Source organism: Cygnus olor, chromosome 3, assembly GCF_009769625.2.
Source record: "Cygnus olor isolate bCygOlo1 chromosome 3, bCygOlo1.pri.v2, whole genome shotgun sequence".
Lineage (NCBI taxonomy): Eukaryota > Metazoa > Chordata > Aves > Anseriformes > Anatidae > Cygnus > Cygnus olor.
Window position 1 is genome coordinate 70,433,990 of NC_049171.1, and position 19,375 is coordinate 70,453,364.

The following is a 19,375-nucleotide window of genomic DNA, read 5'->3' on the forward strand; positions in this document are numbered from 1 at the left end:
AATGGATGCATCCCTCATAGTGCTTCAGTAGAAGGATGACAGACCATAGACATAAACATAAACCAAAGTTAGAGGTTCAGACTAAATAAATGCTCATGAGGATGGTTATGCTTTGAAACAACTTTCCCAGAGATCATAAAGTCTGTTGCTGAAGGTTTAAGAGCAGAAGGCCACATGAAGGCCTGAGCAACCTTATATGACCTCGCTTGGAGAAGGATATTAAGCTTGACAACCTAAGAACCCTTTCATCTGAATTATTTTATAATCTTAAACTAGTTAAACCCAGTTTTAATTTATACCAATCCTCACTATGATAAATTAAAACAAGCCTTTAACACAGCAACTACTAGAATACACGCTTTCACTGACATTTGAAAACAAGTTTATACAGGATGGCACACATGAAGTGAAGATTCATTCTCAAAAGCATACACCAACAACATAAGATGCCCAAATATATTTATTGGTCTCTTAAAAAGTATGTTACTCTTTAGAAAAAGACAGCTTAGGAAGTTTCAATGCAGATTAGAGTACATCCAGTCTGGCACATACTTCATGCTAACGTTTAAACATCAGTACCATCAGACCAAACAAGATAAGACTTCTGAAGCCAGTAGCAATAAGATACCAGGACAGAAGAAACCTTTAAAATTTAAAAGGAACTTCAAAGCCTTTCAGCCAAGCAGAGCCAGAGTTCCAGAATATATTCAAGAACTGTCGTCTCTCTACTCCTTTTGATTTTCATTTGCTGCCAGAAATGCATATGAGTTATAATAAGGAAACTTGAGCACAGAGAGCTACAAACTGGTAAGCCAGTTCATCAGCCCTGAGTAGTCAGAAGAGTGCAGCACTGTTCTAAAATTGAAAAAAGGTAGAGTTTTGTGTTTGATAGGCTAGAAAGAAATAGTTTAACTGGTTCTTTGATGACAACTCTCCTTCTCCTCTCAGTATTCAGGACCCAGAACCATCTCCAGGCAGAAGAAAAAAAGAAGCAAGTTGATTATCACAGGACAGTAAGATATTTACTTTATGCACTCTTGCTAAAGTTTTGTGTGTTAGTGCATGAAAAGGTTTCTGGACATTTATTTCTAGGTGTGCATATGGGTGAAATTACCATAATTATAGTTGTGTCAGAAGTACAACTGTATTCATTAATGTGTTTCACAGGTAAAGTATTAGCTGAAAATATTCTGCTTTAATTAGCTGGAGATGCATTTTTGTTATCATCTTTAACCATGCCTTTCCCATTAAATACAGTCATTTATCCATCTTGTTTTTACTCTGTGGTGAAAGCAGTCTACTCCACTCAATCCTGGTGAGCCCACTAAGGATGATATCTCCTGTCTGTCATTGTCCACTTCAAGATTTCTGGAATGTCTCGATCCAGGAGAACTAGCAATGAGACAGACCCTCATGGTGGGGATAATAAATAAGGACAAGTGTGTAGGTGAGAAGTCAGGCTAAAGTGGGACATTACTGGTGACAAAGGAGAAGTATTCAGAAAAGGTGCAAGTGTCTGTTCAGCTAAAACCATGAGTGAGTCCTATTTGGAATGTAGCATATGTCCTAGAAGGAAAGTAGACACTGAATGTAACTTTATTCCTTTTTCAGGAGTGTAACCACTACCTTATGTTCTCAGGTAAGAAACTAATTAGACAGACGCAGTCACTCAAGCAAGTGGAGTGACAGTTCACAAGTTCCAGGCTAAACAAGAATATGTAAATGCCCACATGAATCACCTGTTCAGATAATACCAGACACTCCATATGGATTGTCACAATGCAGCACCATAGCAGCAGTTTAATTTAAGGAACAGTCTTGCTGCTCATTCTATCGCATTTGCTGAACAGTGGTAGCATTAGCAGCACTGTGATTTACTCTCCGCTTTCAACGGGTCTAGGTCCAGTTTTGGTTTCCCCACATCATTCTCTTCATTAGGAAAGGTTTTATAGTTGGCAAGGATGTTTTCCACCAAGAATCGAGCAGCTTCATCTATGTTGATGTTGTCCTAAAAATATTGAAAGCAAAGAAGTCAGTCTTATTTTAAGAAGGGTCATACATTCCTATTAGAAGCTGTCCAAATACAAGCTTCTCTGCAGTCACCAGCATGATGCAAACACCTTAGACGCATGAGGTTATGGCTCAAACACTTGTTCTTTTGCAAAAATCAGCCAGAAAGGTTTGATACAAAAGTAATTCACCCATATTACATATAGAATACTTTGACTCTAATCTAGTGTGCAGTCTGGGAATAAGCTTCATCTACATTTGGAAGAGTCACAAGTGCTGAATTGCATTTTTGCATCAGGAAAGACAACAGATGGTTACAGTGCTCATAGTAGTGAGACACCTTCTAGGGTCTTTGCAGCAGAAACAGGAAGTTTGGATTTTATCATTTATCGATAAAGGACTTTTTGAATCAGCCTCAAACCCAGCTAAATCGGGGCGCCTCAGCTAGCCACTCTACATTTTCTTATGCATGCTTTGAAAAGTAACTTAATTTACACTCCAAAGAAGTCATGTATGCAGGATACCTAGAGTTGTATTTCAGCCTGGTACCTCAGTTGCTGTGTACTTTCCTTATTTTAAGGCAATCAGGAGAAGACTTATTCCTCTTACAGAACTTTTAAGGAAAAGCATCTGCGCATCATGCCAGAAATGGCTATTGCGTACGAGATAACACTGTGCCAGTCTGTCAGCAGCAGCTAAAGGAAGTGGGCAAAACAAGGAAAGAGAGGGACCTTGAGGTTTACCTTACCACGTAAAGGAGTTATCAGCCAGACCAGTAACTTGGTCTGCCAGACACATTGTCTTCATCTAGAAAGAAAGCTTACATTTCAAGCAATCAGGTTTTAAACTGTTGGATTTCACTTCCAACTAAGCTACTGCAAGTTTATGTACACTGACCAAATTGGCAGACAAAAACCAACATAAAACATATTACTCATTTATTTGAATAAAGCAGCTATCTTAACTTAAGTTGCTACACTGAGCAATTTGCTTTTCCCTAGTTCAGTCTTGCTACTGCCTGATAAAATAGAAGAGTAGTTTAGTAACATTATCATCTGGGTGGGTAGTAGCAAGTGAGCAAATAGCTTGTTCACTTCTGAAGTGTTACCACTTCCTTCATGCAACAGCAAAGAAAAGCTGCAATATGAAAACCAGCACCTAAAGATAACTTGCCTTTTTTCGGTAGTTCAATCAGAACTAACATCTACTGAATGATACTGATCCTGACACACACAAGATCAAAGCAGCCTATTGAACTTGGTTAATTAAGGCTTCCAGTGAGTTTTAAAGTTGAGCTTACAGTGCAATTCTCATCTAATCCGTATATGTTGCAAGTTTTCTGTAGCTGTAAGCTAACCTGCACACGATATCTAATTTTTGTCACATCCTATCTCTCAGTTTTCTTCCCCACATGGGGTTAGAAGAGATGAATATAACCAATACTTAGCAGTTAAAATGTTTCTTTATGCTTACCTTGGCAGATGTTTCAAACCACCCAACAAAGCCACCTTCCCTACAGAACTGGTCCATTTGAGAGGGATTCTGACTGCCATCTTTCTTCTGGTCGCACTTGTTTGCGAGAAGAACAGCAGGGATGGGGCTGCCATTGGGAAGTAATACTTTACTGTCCAAATCATGCTTCCATTTTGAAACAGCTTCAAAAGTGGAGCCTCTTGTGACATCAAACACCACAAATGCACCAACTGCTTCTTTGTAGTATACTCTTGTCATATTTCCAAAACGCTCCTGGCCTGAAAAGAAGGGAGTAGCAGTATTTATATCTTTAGCATGAGCTGTAGTGAATATAAGTAGACTTCTGTACCAGGTTAGTATACATCAGTTTAGCATTTCGCTCTAATAACCTAGTCTCTTCCATCCTGTGGAAGCTGATTACAACAGGGCCATTATGTACACCATACATGACAAGCCAGATGCTAAAAGCAGTCTGCAATTCCAGCTACCACTTAAACCGTTAAAACTTCTGTTAAATAGTGATTTTAGGCATTACTTCTCAAAGAGCACTATCAGCACAACTAGACAAGTTATTTCCACAAGAGACATTTCTGCATGATTTAGATAAACCTAGTCACATCAGATACAAATTTAAGCAAACCCAGAGGCTTTAACAGGGGGACAGATGCAGCTTTCTACAAGCTCTGAAGCCTAATAGCCTTCAGTGGATCTTCTGTAGGAATCACCTGCATTATATATTTTTTCCTTAGGGACAAGCTTAGAAAGAGCTACTTTAATAGTTCTAAGCTAAACTTCTCATCTTTGACTTTACCTTTCAAGTCAAAGACCAACTCTGTAATAGTTTCCAACTATAGGAGTCCTACCGCAGTCCCAGGATTTGATGCAAGGTGACCAGAATAGTTCAAGTACAATTGAACATAATAAAAATCTGGATGAAAGCCAATGTCCAGTACTAAAAAACCCTTTTCATAAATACAGCTCTTGTAGTCAGTATGCTTGAGATGTAGACTTAAAATACAGCTCAGCTTTTCTTCTGTTTGGAAGGTCATACTATGTTTATACTTGAGTGAGCAAAACAGTATCAAGTGTGAGCATATCACTTGGAAGTTTGGGCTACTAAAATGGTTTTCTGCTTTGTTTAGAAGCCTCCACTGGGAAAAGTGATCCTTGCACTATGCCAGTTAATACACTGTAAAACTACTTCAGCCGTTAGCATTTAGTTCTCATGCAGTTTTAGAACAAAGTTAGGATTTTAATTGGGAACATTGCTGTCCTTTGTTTATAAACATTTCAGTCTGTCTTTGATTACCAAGGACAGTTACCAGAAGAACTGGGTATTATCTTCTCACAAAGAACCAGAAATCACTAAGTAAAAGAACTTGACAAGTTCTGCTGCTCAACGTGATGCTTTTCTAGCTCAATTGCTTTGTTTTCATGTCAGTACTTCAGATTAGCTCATTCTTTACAGAGATTTTCAGAAGAGACAGACTAAGCATCTGCTAGAAATGCCTGAAACCAGCAGTAGCCACAAGCAGTAGCTTCCATAGAACTGTGAAGTTGTAGAAAGAGGAGTTTTTTCTAACCGTTCAACTTTTAAAGTATGATGCTGCATAAAACAGCATCACTAGCTGACATTCTGAGGAGGAGAACAAGTTACACATGAGTTTCTTACTACCAGCAGAGTATCCCACGTGAGAACAAGGAACACGCACAAGGGGAAAGATGAACCAAGCCTGCATCTCAAACTGTTGCTGAAAAATGCACATTCATTACAGACTGTTTAGGAAACTTGTACACAAACAACTTGTGTTGTCTTTCAAGCACAAGAAAAAGCCTGGAAAGGCATAGCTAGGTAGATTTGGTATCACCACCAATTCCTGTTACACAGGCATGTTTCCCTACTAAAGTGCTAAATGCTAGAGGGCTAAATCCTGTCTTCAGTTCAGGAAGCATATTCCTCTGCACCACAAGATGGGCTCACAAAACAAAAAGCATTCTCTACATGTTCTTCTATAATTCAAATTTGCATGACAGCAGACAAGAAGACACACCAGTGTAGTATTACAGATTAATGCCTTTTATAGATCATATACTCCAGTCTGAAAGCTGCTCTTTTCCAAAGTAGCCCCAACTCCAAAACCATTCACTACAGAGCTGCCTTCCCCTCTGGAATTCAGATATGCTATGCTATCAACAGACCTGCATACTAGCTTATGACTGCTCTTTCATCCTGTTTCAAAGTCCTATAAGGATGGATAGGATCTTCCTATTCCATAGACATAAACAATAACACATGGCCTACCTAAAAGATAACTTTTCCTGTGTTAACATGTGGCATGAGGTAGAAAGAGTTCTGTATAAACCAGGTAGGCTTCCTGTACAATTCTGTTACCGCTGACTATGCACAGGCTTTAGCCTGAGCCTCTTGTATTTGCAAGTTTAACAGGAATTTGACTCAAAGTGCTTTTTTGCTTGCAGAAAACAAGCCATAGAACACTACAAGTCTGAACATCATTCTCTATGTAAGATATTCCTATATAAGCTATTAAAACTGATTTTAGTAAAAATTTTGCCGTGCTCAGTTCATTCAGAGATTTCTCATTTCCTAAGTCCAGCAGGATTTTTGCTGTAGTAATCTTATACTGTGAGAACAATGCTGGCAGTACAGAAAGAGGATCATACCCACAGAGGGGAAAAGGCTAGAAGTGATCAGATGAAACTAGACTTAAAGCCTCTAGTGCACAGAGTTGTGGAAGGAAAAGGACAGGAATGTAACTGCTTGCTTAGCACGGTGCTACAGAGAGGACATTAGAGGACAAGTCATGCTGATAGGTCTGTCATTTTGCTGTAAACCTGGTGGTAGCACTGAGGTATCCTTTCTGTTTCAGGGGTTCAGACTAAGCTGCAGGACAGTCATGGGGATCTGAGGTTTTATTTGGGGGTACTTCCATTTATATGGAAGTAGCTGTGTGCAATGCAGAGTTCTGCATTCTCTAACCACAAAGTTTTTACATCTAAATGACTCAGCACACATTCTCACCATGTTTTCCAGTAATTGCAACAGCATCAAGTGAAATAATTGCATAACGTCCTGCACTGGGATCTAATACAGTTCCCTACAGCAGCATCACAGGAATGAAGTTTAGTTTAAACCTGCATCAGACCTTGGGAGCTATTCTTGCTTCCCAGTTTACATCAAAACAGACCTAAAGCATAGCTAGCTACATGAAAAAGTTAGAGCCTGGTCTGATATCTGAAGCTTTCTGTCCTTTACTTGACTACAAGAGATAAAGTTATCACCATAAGATTCAGGAAGTGCCAGCCTTCCCTTGAAGTATATTTTGACAAGTTTCTGCAGCAATCTTTCCCAGTGCAAGGAATACACAAGGGTGTCCTGATTATCACAGCAGCGTGACTTATCATTGTGGCAGTTCTTGCTTTTAGTTAGTGGGAGATGCCCTGCATTCCTACCATTACTGGAAGTCTTAATTCCTGCTTATGAGATGAAAATTGAGACTAGAAAAAGCATGTTAAATGTGCAAGTGACTGCTAGACATGCATGGTATTGGACATGTCTGGTTCCTCCAGAAAAATTCTCCCATACCTTGAGTTAATAGTAGTTAATATGAACAGGAACCTACTCACTGCCTATCTAGAAGTTTCCCTCAGCTATGTTTTCTGCTAGGAAAGAAAATTTGTTTACCTCTGTCAATATCAGAAGTACAGCACAAGTTCCCCTACCTTGTAAGATCTAGTCTTAGTCAATATATTAAGAAGCCACACTACTCTGAGAAACCACAGCTTTGTTACTTGCATTTAAGCCATTTTCTTGGCACAAGCACTACTGCTGGAAAGAGTCTCAGCTCTCTCAGACAAAACTAATTCTGATATACTCCAAGAACTATCATTAATGAGAAAGGAAGAGATGACCACAGGTTATAAAAGCCTGACAACTAGAAGAATGATGAAACAGTTTCTCTTGCTGAAGAGATCTTTGACAGGCTAATCAGCTTAATGGATGGCCAGAGCTCAAAGTTTGATTTTAAACAAGTCTGGCAGTTCCACGTCAAATAATCCTAAACTGGAGAAGCAGGCTAAAGTCACCCAAAAGTAAACACAACTAGATGAAAAGTTTTATTTCAGACTAACAGCAAACAACTTTGAGGACCACTGCAATGAGTTTTGCAATTTTTCCCCTGGAAACAGTAATACTGATTTGTCAGAATTCCAGCATATAGTCAAAGCCCTCAGTTTATGAATAAGGCCAAGCAGCTATTTCAGCATTCAGCTCAGTGTCCAGTTAGTTTAAAAGGCAGTTTAAGCAGTAAAGGAACACACCACACAAGAAGTCTTTAATCTATAAAACCAAGCCAAGAAATATCCATCAATACTATAGTAGCAAAGAAAGTAAGAGACCTAGTAAATCAAATTAGGCGAGTTCAAGAAGCCTAGAAGTAGCATCCTGCTGAGGTCTTCCTGTTATTCTGCTTTTCTATCAACAGGTGAATCTCAACTACAGTACTTACTATATATACACTATATCACAGGATGCTTAATTAAATCGTAATGAACAGTTGTAATTGATCAATGTTAGTCTGGGAATACTTGCATGTTCTCCTTCCCTTGTGAGAAGGGTTATCAAAGATCAGGTATTCGCCATGACCATCAACAGTCAATAGGAGTCATGCCAAAATTCAAGAAGTTCAAGAAGGGTCACTAATGGCAGCCTGATGAAAGAATTCCTCAACTGTCTTGGCTGATGGTCTGAACAGCAGGGTAAGACCCCATGCAGGTACGGAGAAGTCTGGTTTCTCTCACCACAGAGAGAAGAGAAGGAAACTTATGGTCAATGTTTAGCAAGTTAACAGATTTGGAAACACATAAGTATCTCGAAGTTGATACATGCTTCCTCCAAAACATAGATGTCTGGTGCAAGCCATAAGCAAAGTCCTCTAAGTAACAATTCTGCTCCACTGTCAGCATTTATCAGTGTTACAGTAGTTAGCAACAACATAGCCTGAAGTCTGTGAGGACACTAACAGGGGTACCTGCAGGGGTACTGTAGAACATCGAAATGCAAGTTTAACACAACTTTTACTGAGGAAAAAAGCTTGCACTGAACTATTGTGATATAAAAAGAGCGTAAACACATCAGGCTACACTGCAGTCCATATGCAATGTTTTGTGTACATGCATAAACAATAGACCAGTGAAAATAAATGCTTTTGAAGTAGAAAAATAAGTAACCTCTAATGAACTATTCAAGTTTTAACCCAGAGTTCTGTAAACATTTAGGATAGACTCAGACTGTCACTATGCTCAGGTTTTGGTACCTGTCTCCCTTGGGGAAGTCCTTGGTCCTTTATAAGGCACTAAGCATCTCAGATTTAGATCAAGAATATCCATTTCACTTCCTAGGTAGCCACTACATTTTGAATGTCTAATGGTCCCACAGCTAGGTGTCTGACACCAGATAATAGTCAGGATTGCCCCATTCCCCAGACATTTAACGTACATTTTAGCACCATGGGGTTCAGGTATGAGCTGACTGAGGCTGCTTTTTAGTGAGATATACTGATGTTACTTTGCAAGCCACCACTGCTGCTGGTATTTCCCCCACCCGCTCCCCAAGACAGGACAGCTTGTCCCAGAACTGTCTTACCCAATTAGACTGAATCTGTTATTCAGCAGGAAGTAGGTTAACCAAACCACTATCAATATTACAGGACATGCTCAAGTGACTGCCTGCTTTTTCACATGGGCAGCAGCTGTAGATTGAGAAAGAGACAGACAGACTCCAGGATGGCCAGTACTAGATGTCTTTCTGTTCCTCATCCTTACAAACATAAGCTATCAGTGCAAGACTGTCAAGTGTTTAAACTACAGAGGTGTTGAGCAAGATCAGTAGCATAGCAGGTATTAGGAACCTGTAAGAGTTGCAAGAGGCACATCAAGCTCCACTCTTACTTTTCACCACTGTGAAAGTAATACTTGGTATTTGTGGTTCTGATGACAAATGCCAAGAGGTTAAAAGGCAAGAACATGAATATGACATTTTCCTGTGTTAGACAGCACTAGAAATAGTTCCACTGCAGTTCTTGCGGTTGAGTAAAGAAAAGAAGTCTCAGATAATTTAAGTGAATTGGTAGTGTCCTTTCTTACTAAGGGTGGTATGAGAAAGATAATGACCACTGGATGGACAACTTACTGACAATAAGTGTCCCACACCCTTCAGAGGAAGGCTTTTCACTGAAAAAATAATTAGCCAGTTAATCCCTACTTGACTGACTCCCACTTCACTATAAGAGATGATCTTTGGTACTCTGGTTATGTTTACGTTAGAAAGCAGGGAAGTGCAATAAAAGCAAATCTGTTGAGTGAGACAGTATTGAGACCTGCCATCCACAGTGTACGGTACATTACAGGTACAGTATGAGAGAGTTGTTCTGGACTATTTGTGGTCATTGAAGTCACTGAATAATGACAGCTCTGGTGAAGCAGTGTCCTGACTGTTTAGATCAGGACTTGAAGCATTTTCACAGGTTCTTAGAAGTCTGTTTCATTCTTTAACAGAAGGAAGTAGCTTGCTCTAAAGTTTCATTGCACAGCACAGCCAGAATCTGAACTAGTCATTTATTTGTTAGTCTTTCCATTTGAAAATTCAGGTAGCTAGTCTCACAGATTTTGCTGTTTGCTATTTCTACACCTCAGGATAAAGTCGGACCAATGCAACAGCAGAATCACCTAGGTGCAAGCACTCAGAAACTGGATACCTGATTTCCATCAGTAAAAACTGACAACATCTGCCATCCTGATAGACGGGGAAAGCACACCATTCTTTTCTACAAAGAAAAAGCTTATATGTAGGAGGAACTTTTCCTTGAGAACCTACACAGCTCACAGGGAGGTTTACAGTAAGACTGAAACTTTTCTTTGCTGCCTGTAGCCTTAGGCTAATCCAGTGATTTAAGACTGCCTAAACTAGCTTTAACAGCTTAATATCTTGTAATCTAAGATTACCTCCTCTAAGCTTAGAGAAGATGCACTTGCAATTCAGCTAGCTTCATCCAGAATCAAGTCTACTATAGGTAAGAGTATGAAAGTCCTGTTCATACAGGAAAATTTCACAGGTTAGTTTTCACTTGTTCTGCTTGCAGTTTTGACAAACTGTGAAGTTCCTGACTAAGCAGTAGATTTCTGATCCATAGAAGAGTATAGTTCAACCAAACTAATTTCTAACTAAACAAATACAGCATGTATAGAAAAAAACTCCTTGTGTTAGAATTCACTCAAAGTTGACAATCAGTGCCGGTAACAGCATGAACAGGTAGTTCTAATCTTGTTCTAACAAGTCTTAAAATAAGTCACCTGCCAGAGTTAAAACTACTTCATGCCCAACACCCCCGATCCATCTCCTTCAGTGCACTGCCACACAGCCAGAGCTGTACTGTGTACTTAGTGATGCTGCATGGCACTGTGGCATTTCACAACACAAGAGAACAATTCTAAAGTCAGTTTGTCTCGAGATCAACTTTATCACGAGACTGAAAAAATTTTAATCTCTAAAACAGTCAATGTGTCATTGCACATTGTGTGCCACTGGAACTTTATATCAAGTAGCTGCCACTTTGCTCTGCCCAGCACTCTAGTCCGGAAGCACTCAAAGAACAAGTTCCCATAGCTTTAACAGTGACACTCAAAGGCTTCTTTAAGAATACTTTTTGAAAAGCTGCCAAGATCTACACAATAAGGAATACTGGTTTGCACTTACTGCTAATCTAGAAGCTATCCCTACTGAAAGGGTGTTAGGGTTTTTCTAGCCCGAGTTAAGATGTTTATTTCTAAACAAGGTCCATAAAGCCCTGAAATCCTATAATTCTTCAAAGCAACACACCACCACATCTACCTTTGTTCTGCATCTCTGTAGCTAGGTGACAACTTGACATGTTGAATATTTTACCACAGGCAGCTTGAGAAGCATGTTGCACTTCGCAGTCACTGCTTATTGCCATTCATACTAGCTCTAACACCTGCAACCTCAAAGAATTATTACTATGCTTCCATAGGAAAATTAACAAGTTTCCTTACTACAAATCACTTCCTTTTGACCTGGCATATCACACATCAGAACTTCCAGTCTGAGTATTTGGAGGGAACAGCCTGCAAAGACAGGTCAATAATTGCTGCTGAAGGAAAATATTTTCAACAGCTCTGAAATTGAATCCCAGCTTCCTCACTCACTACTGAAGAAAAGAAACTTATTTTATACAGCATGTTGGAGACTTTTGAGCCAGGCTGCTAAGATTACCTGTCTTATGAAATGCAGGAAAGAAAATAATCAGTTTTGAACAATCCCTGTACAGCACTTGTCCACTCAAATTGTGCTTGTGTACATGCACTTCAGTGACACCCAATCATGGTGTGCACATAAAGAAAACCAAACTGGTAAAAAGCCAAGCGCAGATGAGTAGGTAAGGCAAAATTACTGAGATTCTGAGCTGGAATACTAATGCAAGGCAAGTTGATAAAGGTCAGTCTCCATTCATTAAGAGAAAAGTGTATATTAAATGCGGTCTATACTGGTTTCTCTCTGAAGGGTAATATACTTATCAAGTAACTTCATTTCTTACTACCTGAGCTAGTATTACTGGAATGGCAAGAATTCAGACATTTGCCTCAAAAAAGCTTGATGATCAAAGTAAGTTAATGGATTTCTGCACAGATTTCTAGTTTGTTTTTATGACTTGACCCAGAAGTTAGTTATGTCACATGACATATGCTATTCTTCCTCATATCTGCCTTCCCTTCCCCCATTTAATTGGCCCATCCATCCTTTGCTCCTGTACCACAGTGTTACAGAAGTATTTTATGACCTTGTAAAAAAAATGTAAGCCTTCTGACCAACTGTTATAAAACACGAGCCTTATCTATTTGAGAAGAAGGCTGAAGCTCTATTTAATCCATTGTGATTAGAAGCTCAATTACTAAGTGATGCTTTCATTGTGAATAGAAATTAAGAGTGATTGCAAAAAAATATATAGTAATCTTTCCTTTAAAGGTGTACTAGATCAGATAGCCCCATTACATTTAGGACACCCGGAAAAGCCTATGAAGGAATTCTAAGCTTATTTCCAAGATGCTGAGAGAACATCAAGTCTACCACTTAAATGAAACAACTTTGACTGTGCAAGGTACGACTATTCAGTTACCATACTAAAACTGCCTAACACTAACTTCAAGACTGCAATATTTTCCATGTGCCCGTGAAACTCCTACTTTTAAACTATCAGCACAAAGGGTTTTAACAAGTTTAGTTTAGGACAACATACACAGTGCTGGGTGTTGCTATATGACGTAGTACTAAGCATAAGAACCTTCAGCAGTCCGCACTGGTAGGACAAGGAAATTGCTTTATCAGCCAGACAACCAACCATAGCTTGCTGGAGAGCATCTAAGCAACTACTTAAATAGAAGAATTCTAAGGAACAAAGCATGTTGACATGCAGAATCTGTAGACCATGGAGAATCTTTTCACACCTGTGGTGCCCAGGGATGTCTGAAGGCTGAACACACCCAAAAAAAACAAGTTTAACATGTTTAGCAGTTACTTGGACCACTTAGCTGAAGAGTTCCAAGTACAGCAAGTCATTCTCCAGTGAAAGTTCGTAAACCTAATCCTGCTGTTCCAGAGAAGTCACAGGAAAGGACACCCACACAAGATTTCCCACAGTAGGGTGGTTTCTGGAAGGAAATACATACCACATCTTCAGTTGTTTCTTGTCTCTACTGCCTCCAAGACAGCATTTCAAAAGCTTTCAAAATGAGCAGGCCTACTTACCCGCCGCCACCACCACCACTTTGCTAGTCCTGCAAGTTTTCAGCCAACATCATTAAGTAATTCTTCTTCTATAAAACGTATGTTTGTGTGCGCATGCAAGAAGCATTCGGAGATCAGTCCCAGGTCTTTCAGATCTTTTTTGTCAGTCTGAACTTGATCACATGAGGGTCTGACCCTGACTGGGAGTTTTCTGACCTGCCTCAGCTGTCACCAGAGGGATAGTGTTCCCACCTGTCACCAGATAAACCAGAAAATAGCTTACAATCATTTGCCATTTTTTGAAATAAAGCTCTGACCTCCAAGTTTTGCATTCATTTCTGATACTGCTATTTATATGCACATTCTTCACTCTTCCTTTTCAATTGCACTCAGTAGATTTGAGTATTAAGAGTGAGGAAAAGCACAGATGTGGGCATGTTATGCCTACACCCTATGCTCACCTATTCTAGGCACACAACTAGTCAATTTCTTCATGGTTTCTTTGCAGGAGTTGCCATTTCAATCCCTACGCTGACCTTCAAAACATGTTGTGGGTAAGGACAAGTTGTTACAAGACTACCACCTCCTAGCTCTATGCCTCCAACAGACCTCTCTGAGAAATAATTGCAGTATGACTCTCTGGCACAGAATTAGGTGCATATAGAAAGAAGTTTTCTTGTTACCCCCATGGGCTTTCAGGGATGCATCAACACCACTTAAGGCTTCCTTGGACCTTATTTTAAAAAAATGGTTAATAACAGAAGAAACAAGTTGTGCCCTGGTACATTGAAGCAGCCTGGCAGTCTTCAGGCACCTCAGCAGCACAAGTACAGACTGAAAATAAAATGAAGTACACAGCTGCTTGAAGCTAGAATATTTTTCACATGGAAGCACACTATCTCACATACCCAAACAACCTGAATGTCTTTGAAACTCAGCCAACAAAACATGCAACAGTCCAAAGTTATTGTCCACAGAAAGCACATAGCTACCAAGAAGCACACTGCCTCTCCAGCAAGACCTTCTTCCTCTGGGACAGGAAAGATTATCAGGTACAACCTCACTCCCTTGTATCTAAGCCAAAAGGCTTGCGTTTTGCTTTGTCTCGCTTTGCAAATCCTCATTTTAGTTTAGTTTTTCTACTTTGAAATATGTTTGAGCATTCTCCTTCTCTTCTACCACATCCATTGCTTCCTGCACTCACTTTTCCCATTTCTCATGGTTTCCTATAGATGTGAGCAAGTTAAACTCCTGAATAAATTGAAGGCTTAACATCTACTTGCATACCTAAGATCCATTTGTCTTTATGGAAAAAAGGGTTATTCCAGGTATTCCTCAACTTAGTATTTGAGGAAGATGCTTCATCCAATATCTCAATCTTCTTCAGGATGGGTTTACATTCTAACAAGATAGAGTTCAGATTTTTTCAAGGAGACAGACAGGAGTTTAATAACAAATTTGCATGCTACAAGTCTTATCCATCAGCTCTTGAAAGCTTTTGCATCACATGCTTAGAACACCTAAGCACAGCTGTTCCTCTTCTGTTTGGCCCATTCCACAGCCACACTCTCACAGTCAGAGCAATACTTCATTTTTAATGATTTATGAAGAAATTTTAATCAAGTCCTGGAAGAAGGGTACTATTGCAAAATTAATGCAGAATGCCTCACTCAAAGCTTCCAAATTTGTCTACCAGTTGTCATTTGTGACATTTTTCAGGGGAAGCCAAACTCAAGTGGTCATCTTTGACTTACCACCATTACCATCTAGAGAGTTGCATGTTTGTACAGGCTGGTGCGAGTGACAATGCTGCTCTTACTAGCTCAAATCAAAAGTTTGATTGATTCAGGGAAAGTCCTTACGGTGTTCTTTCAATCATATTTGAAAGTTTCATCAATACGTTATGTTCATCTCCTACACTGCATTGTGGTCAGTATACTGATGAAGAGAGCATGCCTGTCAAGTATGAATCTTGAGTGTATTGAGATGGAGTAAAACACATTTCCCTATCATTAAGATGCCTTTGATTTTTAATCTCTTTACCACAATGACTCACTCCTATCTCCTACTTATTTCACCAATTTATGAATGTTGAAGAATGAGGTTAACCTTTTAACACTTCCAGAATTTATCCTGGAAGAGAAACTTATCATAGCCTCACATGCTGAGATAAAAAACAAGAGTAACGCCCAAGGGCAGCTAAGGTTTAGAAGTTTTGCTCTGTACAGACATGCATATAATCTGTTCAGCTTCTTCCAGAATACTTCATACAGCAAACAAGATTATTTGACATTGACTAATCAGTCAAACTCTCAAGCCTTTTCACCTCCATTGTCCAAAAAGCTACAGCCTGTACCTGTGTAACTAAAATGTTTGAGTATTTATTGAGTACATAAGTATACGCACAACAGTTCCCTTCTTCCCCCTTCACTATTTCATCATCTGTGCCACCCCCCCCCCACCCCCACCTTGATTCTGCTGCAGGAATCTGCATTACTTTGTACCCTACAATAGGAAGGTTATTCTCACCAGAAAAAGAAAGAATTGGCAATGTAACATTGTCATGGCCTTTTAGGTAATTATATGGATTTATGACTAAAAACCTGCACTAGCACAAGAAATTGAAGTCATTCATGAACCTGCTGCATTGCAATATACAGCGCAACATTCATCAGTTTGATGTTTGGCTACATTCACACCAGAAGCCAGCACAGTATCTGCATTATAATCCTCATCTGATGGATTGAGCTACATGGTTAGTTTTTAATCATTGATTTTGTGACACAACCTTAGGTTGCAGCACACAGCTCTTTGAAGAAAGCTTTTTATGATGGACTTTAAGTACAAGCTTTGATCGAGTGAAAAAATAATATGCTTTACTATGTTCAAGGGTTTGACTTGAATTCAGAAGCCTTTTTAAAGGCATCAAAATTCATTCAGAGTGCCAGCATAATGTAGCTTGCAGGGAAGTCACACGTAGTGTTACTTACCATAAGATTTAGATCTCTTCAAGAAATCTAAAGCTGTTTGTCTGCACACACAAGAAGATAAAGTTATCTATGTGAGCTGTTGAAAGCCAGAAGACAGCTGGGCTAATGAGTTAAGAGGGAATGACTATCACATGCTCAGATACTTCATTACACACTTTAATAAAATGCTTTAGGGAACATATGCTGGGACTACATAGAAGCCATCTTCAACCCAGTTCTCTGTAACTAATAACTTCTACATAAACCTCACCCTCAGGTATTTAGTGAAAGATTCATGAAGTAAAGAAAGCTGCAGAACACCTTTCCAGCTCAATTACATTAGCAGTAGTATCCATGAGGGTTTCATGGTATTAATAAAATACCTTTTATTTTAGTTTTAACAGGAGTCTGAACTATTGCTCTCATACTAGCTGAGCACAGCCCAATCAAATATCACTGGAAATACAATTACTTCTGTTCTTGGTCTCATTTTTCTACTGGGGAAGGGCTCCCAGCCCCTTGGAAACAGAACAGCCTAAGCCACCAGATTCAGCAGAAGAATTTGGATTGCAAATTGCAAGACTGTTGTATTTACCTTCGTTTTTGCAAGGGAAAGGCTAGTAAGGAGATTCATATGAAAGCATGTAACAAACTGTAACATTGGGGAAACGTTGCCCATTTAGTTTAGTAGGGCATCATCTGCAGTAGGCCTGGAATTGTTATGAATAATATATAAACAGTGACAGGAGAATAAGAGAATTACTGTTCACTCTATTGGCAATATTAGCACAAGCCTCTACAGATTTATCAGCAACTCCAAGATACAGTAAGGGCAATAATCAAGAGTTAAAAAATGTCTTCTAGGTCTTGAAATTAATGCATGGCTATATTATTAGAACTTCCCATAATATAGTTTTTGTTACAAGTACAGCTAAGTTTCTGCTTAGCCTGTTGAAACAGGTTGCTTTAGCAGATCACCAATCTGCCCGTGTCTCAGAAACCAAGGGTTAAGGAGAAGTTAAACAGAAGCATGGCAGCCTGCCAAACACCAAGACCCTGAACAGCCTTCCCTCTCTTATCTTCACAACCCCAGACTTGCTAAATTACAGCCAGAGTGTTGTAGCAGCTTGCACCAATACTGCCAATTGACTGGGGAAAAAAAGGTTGAAAACTGATTCGAAAAGAGAACCTATCAGGAAAGAAACCCTGCCAATATTTCCCTTGCTCTCCAAAACAAGAATTAAAAAATATTTCAGTTTGCCCTACAGCAGAAAGATCTATGGTCTGTTTTAACATACTGCAGAAAGAAGCAGATTTTTCAGTCTGAGGAATTCTATGTGAAGTGTTTTAAGACAGAGGTGCAGCAGCTGTGTGTTACCCTTCCTGTATCATGAACTTCCACTTAACAGAGGAGAGAGATCACGGAAACAGTAACTACCAGTTGTTATCCCAGTATCCTCTAACCTAAGTTTTAAAAACAGTAACTGAAGTTAAAAGCCAACTTGTTTTCATATCTGAGGAAATGGTCTGAAGATGGTGGAAAGGGAAGAAGAGAGCTGCAGGTTAATACCCAGGCCACACACAAAGCCAGAAATGCAGTGCCAACTTGAGATGATTAACAAGTTGAGGACATGGGCTTCTTATGAGACCACAGCAAAATAAAGTTTGCTGCATCATTTAATACCTCAGCATAAGCAGTTAACCAATATATGTATAGTGTTTGATTCTCTAAGACACGTGTTAGAGAACAGTTCTTAGTTATACATAGGAAAGGAATGCTGTGCTGTTTGAGAAAGCCAACAGTGCTTTTCTGCCTCTGTGTGCAGAGAGTATCTTTCTGATACACAAACCCACAATCTGAGTGCAGAACTAAGCATGACACAAGTCCCCTTCACTCACCCCATGCTGCAGGGTCACAAGTTGCATTGAAATTAAGTGGATGGCTCCAAACAACCGAAGTTTGAGCATGCCTTACATGAGGCCAGTACTAGCTATGTGAGCACCTTGAGCCTGTAAGGCATGCCAGCTGAGCACAGCCTACCTAGAGGAGATATGTATTTCCTCTGGAAGCATTGGGGAGCAGGGGCCACAAGCAAGCTGAAGCAGTGAGCAGCTGGAGCTGAGGCCAAGCAGTAACCAGCAAGCAGAGCAGAGCACAGCAGCTTTTTGAGGACAGCTGCAACAGCCCAGGACAAGCCAAGAGCCACTGACACCAGCTGGCAGAGGCACACACGGCCTGTGGAAAGCCAAACACTAACCTCCCCAATGGAGGCCTCACTCTGCTCAAGCCTCAAAGGCAGACAGGAGTGGCTGAATGCAGCAGGGAAGGAGAAAAAACAAAAAGCCAGGCTTGAGAGCACCCCATCCCTCACCTGCGATGTCCCAGAGCTGCAGCCGCACCAGGGTCTTGCTGTCCCAGTTGATGACTTTGAGCGCGAAGTCCACCCCGATGGTGGCCCGGTAGTGCTGGGAGAAGAGCTGGTGCACGTACCGCTTGATGATGCTGGTCTTGCCCACGCCCAGCTCCCCGATCACCAGCACCTTGAAGAGGTGCTCCCGGCACTCCGCCGCCCCGGCCACCGGCCCCTCCCCGCCGGCCATCCCCGCCGCCTGCCTCGCCTCGGCCCCGCTCTGCTCAGCCCCAAAACTTTCCTGGCCGAGGTCTCGCCTACCAAGCAGCACTGCCCGCCGGGCAGCAAAGGGGAGGCCTCAACCACCTGACTGCAGTCACAGGACGCGGAAACTCCGCGCTTATAAATGCCCGGGGAGGGAAGGGGCGGGCGGTGGGGAGGAGCGGCCGGGACGGGCCCCGGGGAGCGACCGCCGGACCCGGGAGAGGCAGTGGCTGGGGCCGCGGTGCTACCGACCCGTGCCTGTCCCGGCCCGGGGCCCCAGCGAGCACCTCCAAGTAGCTGTGTTTCCCTCCCGCCCCCAAACTAATCCCGCCTCGTTTCGTCCTCGGTCTGGCTCTGGCTTTTCACGAGCCGCACCAGGCCAAGCAGTAAATGGGCACGCACGGCCCTGGAAGTCAGCAGCAAGTGGGGTGTCTGTCCTGCAGAGCGTGTGGTGCCATGTCTGCAGATTGCACGTGCTGGGAAAGAACAGC

At 40.8% G+C, this 19,375-nt stretch overlaps 1 protein-coding gene across 1 annotated transcript; it reads right to left on the reverse strand.

The window, feature by feature from the left end:
• Positions 1–442: 442 nt before the first annotated feature.
• Positions 443–19,010, reverse strand: RAB32 (RAB32, member RAS oncogene family). The gene is made up of 3 exons (XM_040552582.1): positions 18,642–19,010; positions 3,484–3,761; positions 443–2,008 (listed from the first exon to the last, which is right to left on the reverse strand). The coding sequence occupies exons 1-3, from the start codon at positions 18,868–18,870 to the stop codon at positions 1,859–1,861; spliced, it is 657 nt and encodes a 218-aa protein (XP_040408516.1). The 5' UTR covers positions 18,871–19,010; the 3' UTR covers positions 443–1,858.
• Positions 19,011–19,375: the final 365 nt, after the last annotated feature.